Source organism: Panthera uncia, chromosome E3, assembly GCF_023721935.1.
Source record: "Panthera uncia isolate 11264 chromosome E3, Puncia_PCG_1.0, whole genome shotgun sequence".
NCBI lineage: Eukaryota > Metazoa > Chordata > Mammalia > Carnivora > Felidae > Panthera > Panthera uncia.
In genome coordinates this window covers 13,939,250-13,944,122 of record NC_064815.1, presented here as the reverse complement: position 1 = coordinate 13,944,122, position 4,873 = coordinate 13,939,250, and the positions used below count along the sequence as shown (strand labels likewise).

The following is a 4,873-nucleotide window of genomic DNA, read 5'->3' as shown; positions in this document are numbered from 1 at the left end:
AGGAAGGAAAGAAGGGAGAGAGGGAGGGAAAGAGGGAGGGAGGAAGGAAAGGTTAAAGAGCAGAAGAGAGGGAGGGATGGAAACCAGGTCCTAATGATATCACTTGAGCCCTTGCACTCAACCATACCTGAAACCAGCCTAACTGATTGAGTTGGAGCTAAGCCTTCTCTAGACCGTGACTTCACACAACGTGCAACCCGGGTCCTGAGAGACCAAAGGCTAGACAGACCATCAGCATGTGAAGAAGTGACTTCAATTGAACCAAAGACCACTTACTGGCCACCACACCATGTCCCCTCCAGCTAGGAAGTAGCCTTTCACTGTGTCTCTTTTGGTCTTCACTGTGGACTGAAACAAAGAAGAAGGGTGGGTAACAGTCAGAGGCATCCCGAAGTGCCAAAGCCATGGAAAACCAACCGGGAGTCCAGCAGGCCAGATCTGGACAGCAAATATAGGGTGCTTTGGACCCACGGTTTTTAAGATTTTAATTTGAATGCTTTAGAGGAGACAAATTCTTCAGGTCAATACAACCCCTGCTCATCGCTAGGATAGCTCATAAGGGGCACCATTTATTGAGTGTTAGTGCTACATAGTGTCACAGGAGCACAGCCATCAGACGCCCCTAAGCATCTCTGCGCTTTAGCTCATGTTAATCCTTACAAACTCCTATGAAGTTGGTATCATGAGGCCCATCTAACAGATGAAGAAAATGAGACTCAGAAATAAAGTCACTCTAGTGCCATTGTTTCCTGAGAGCGGAAGTGCCGGGAATTCAGGTCCAGGTCAGCCTTGGGAGCCCATGTCCTTAGCCGGCCAACAAAACCATCTTTAGAAGGAGTGAGCTTCTAAGCATCGAAGGTGTTCGAATAGACACATTTCGGCTGCTAAGTGGCTTGTCTGATCTTGGCAAGCAGTTGCACGTCTCTGAGCCTGGGTGCAAACGCCGGTGAGGGGATTCTTACTGGATAGGACATGGCAGGAAATGGTACCTTTTCATCCCTGCAAATGACCTTGCTATAGAAAACCGAACCTGAGGCTCATTCCAGCTCATTCCTGACACAGGAAGTATTTTTTTAAAATAAAGAACTCCAGGGGCGCCTGGGTGGCTCAGTCGGTTAAGCGTCCGATTTCGCTCAGGTCATGATCTCACGGTCCGTGAGCTCGAGCCCCGCGTCGGGCTGTGTGCTGACAGCTCAGAGCCTGGAGCCTGCTTCGGATTCTGTGTCTCCCTCTCTCTGACCCTCCCCCGTTCATGCTCTGTCTCTCTCTGTCCCAAAAATAAATAAACATTAAAAAATATTTTTTTTTAATAAAAATAAATAAATAAATAATAAAATAAAATAAAATAAAGAACTCCCGGGGCACCTTGGTGGCTCAGCAGGTTAAGTGTCCTCCAGCTCAGATCACGATCTCACGGTTCATGAGTTCGAGCCCCACATTGGGCTCTGTGCTGACAGCGTGGAGCCTGCTTGGGATTCTCTGTCTCTCTCTCTCTCTCTCAAAATAAATAAATAAACTTATTATTTTTTTTTTTTTTAAATAAAGAACTCCTTGAAAGGGATTATCTAAATCCAGGGCTCCCAAACTAGTAATATATCAGAGACTCCTGGTCCTCTTGTGAAAATACCGATTCCCAGCCTCCAACCTCACCCTAACTTAACCCTGACCCCAAGGCTGTCTGACACGAAAACTCAACAATGTCTCAACAATGTCTCCTCCGTCTCACTATGTCCTGCTAAGAGCGGAGGGCAGGGGAGTGTGCAGAGAAAGGTCTTTGGAACGTCCAGCACTTGCATCCCCTTGTTGACTTGGAGGAGGAAAAGCTAAGGGTTAGGAGTAGAAAAATGATGTATAAATAGTTGGAGCAAAGTGGGGACACCTTGGGGCTCAGCTTTCAAGTCTTTTGTACCAAATGGCCTAAAACCCAGATAGCAGTATCTTCTCTTCAGCATCCTTATCCCAAAATTACTCATGTTCTGAGCATGGAAGGAGTTCCTAGGGGCACCTGGCTGGCTCAGTCAGAGGAGGGGCATGTCATTCTTGATCTTGGGGTCACGAGTCTGAGCCCCATGCCAGGTGTAGAGATTACTTAAACAAATAAGAACTTTAAAAGAATAAAGAATTCCTAGAAGTTGGTAAGTAAAAGAACAAGAACCTAATGAAAATGGGAAAAATATATGAAACCGTGCATCACAGAAAGGAATGAAGTGGTCTTTAAACATATGTAAGGGTGTCCAGCCTCATTTATTATAAGATAAATGCAATTTTTTTAGAGAGAGGGAGCGTGGGTGGGGGAGAGGGGCAGAGGGAGAGAGAATCCCAAGCAGGCTCCGTGCTGTCAGCACAGAGCCCAACACAGGGCTTGAACTCTCAGACCGTAACATCATGACCTGTGCCAAAGTTCTATGCTCAACCAACGGAGCCACCCAGGCACCCCAATCCTGTGCAACTTTTAAAAAGACAAGGAAGCTTCTATGCACTGATATGAAAAGATATCCCAGAGATCATGATAGGTGAAAAACAGCAAGGTAAAAAAACAACAGTATAATAACCTACTTCCTATTTAAGAAAGAGGTAAATATACATGATAATATTTGCTTGGATTTCCATAAGGAAACTCAAATTAATGTACAAACAAGGTTATAACAGTGGTTACTCGTGAAGGGAAGGGTAGTAGTGAAATTTTCACTATGTTTTTTTTTAATGTTTATTTATTTCTTTTCTTTTTTTTTTTTTTAGTGTTTATTCATTTTGAGAGAGAGAGAGTGGGGGAAGGGCAGAGAGAAAGGGAGAAAGAGAACCCAAAGCAGGCTCCGGGCTATCAGTGCAGAATCTGACTCAGGGCTCGAACTCACAAACCTTGAGATCATGACTCCTGAGCCAAGAACAAAAGTCGGGACACTCAACCAACTGAGCCACCCAGACCCCCCCTAAGTTGCTTTTATTTGAACCTGGTGACTGTATTGCCTTAAAAAAAAAAAAAAAAAACTGGGGCGCGTGGGTGGCTCAGTCGGCTAAGCGTCCGACTTCAGCTCAGGTCATGATCTCAACAGTTTGTGGGTTCAAGCCCCGTGTCGGGCTCTGTGCTGACGGCATGGAGCCTGGAGCCCACTTTGAGTTCTGTGTCTCTCCGTGTCTCTTTGTCCCTCCCCTGTCCTTGCTCACACACTCTCTCTCTCTCAAAAATAAAAAACATTAAAAAAATTGTTTTAAAAAGCTGGCTTTAAAAAAGAAAAAAGAATATGGGCTTCAAAGTGAAGGAGATATGGATTCTAACCCAGCTGTGCTAACTTACTAACATACAAGGAGTTTCCATTTTTGAGCCTCAGTGTCCTTATCTATAAAATGGGTACAGCAGTAGCGTCTTCTTCATAGACATCTGTGCAAATTACATGACATAGCATAAGATGAAAGTGCCTAAGATAGCACCTGACCCATGGTCAACTCTGTATTTTTACAAGTTTAAAGTTCTAATTACTTTACGACCTTGGGCGAGTTTCTTCCTCTGCCTCCTCTGGCCTGGCTTACCCAAAGTCCAACAGCCAGGACGAAGAGGAAGTACAGAACCAACACCGCGATGTCACCTGGCTCCAGGCTCCTCTGGGGAAAAGCCTCCAGGGGATCGGACTCCGTGGGCTGAGGACTGCCGGAGCTGCTCTCCATGGTCCTGAGCAAACTTTCAATCCTGCGGGAAGTGCAAAAGCGGGTCAGATGCCAGCACCAGAGCTACTTCCTCACCCTCTGCGTGGCTACCTCCTTGGAGCAAGCGAAAGGACACCTGTGGAGACATGTGTAGTGGGGACAGATCCCCCAGGAAGGCAGATCCACCCACCCATCCACCCATCCATTCACTCATTTATTCAGCAAACGAATGATTTGAAGTCACATCAAATCAACAGCTACTTTTTAGCAACTCAGCCACTCACTCGGCAAAATATTAAGAACAAACTGTGAACAGTACAGATGGTTTCATCATCCCATCCCACTTCAGGAGCACATGACCAAGAGTGAGAGTAAAACAAGACACTGGAGTTATTTCCCATTTCTGAGGAACCTCGGAGGTGGGCAAGAGTCGAGCCAACATCTTGTCTGAGGGTCGGCGGGACACTAGTCTTGTTCCAATGTCGGCCAGGCCCGTAAAACTGAATATATTTTGTAATATATATAGCACCTCCTACATCATTCTAAGTGTTTACAAACCTGTAAAGTGGGCACTATTGTTTTTGTCCCCATTTTACAGATGGCAAAATTGAGACACAGGGAACTTGTCTAAGATTAATATGGCTCAAGTGGCAGAGACAGGACTTGAAGGCAAATAATCTTGTTCCAGAATCCATGCCTTGAACGACTGTGTCCTCGGCTGTTTCTCAGTATACTGTACTTCTGTGGGCAATTTCAGGGATTCCTATGGGGAACAGAATGTCCCCCTCAAGGATGGGCACCTTCTAATCCTCAGAACCTGTGAATATGTTAAGTTACATGGCCAAAAGACAATTGAGTTTACAAACAGAATGAAGGTTGCCAGTCAGCTCTCCTTAAAATTGGGAGATTTAAAAAAAAAAAAAATTAAAAAAAAAAAAATGGGGCGCCTGGGTGGCTCAGTCGGTTAAGCGTCCGACTTCGGCTCAGGTCACGATCTCGCGGTATGTGAGTTCGAGCCCCGCGTCGGGCTCTGTGCTGACTGCTCAGAGCCTGGAGCCTGTTTCAGGTTCTGTGTCTCCCTCTCTCTCTGACACTCCCCCGTTCATGCTCTGTCTCTCTCTGTCTCAAAAATAAATGTTAAAAAAAAAAAATTAAAAAAAAAAATTGGGAGATATTCCCTGAAGTGTCTGAGTGAGATAATTGCAACCACAAAGGTCTTTTTTTTTTTTTC

At 45.3% G+C, this 4,873-nt stretch overlaps 1 protein-coding gene across 1 annotated transcript in view; it reads right to left on the bottom strand.

Annotated features, from left to right (window-relative positions):
• Nucleotides 1-3,675, bottom strand: part of SLC5A11 (solute carrier family 5 member 11) — a 38,552-nt gene extending 34,877 nt beyond the window's left edge. Inside the window, 2 exon segments of the mRNA XM_049638451.1 lie at nt 277-348; nt 3,529-3,675. Coding sequence (XP_049494408.1) covers nt 277-348; nt 3,529-3,663 — 207 coding nt within the window. The 5' untranslated portion in view covers nt 3,664-3,675.
• Nucleotides 3,676-4,873: the final 1,198 nt, after the last annotated feature.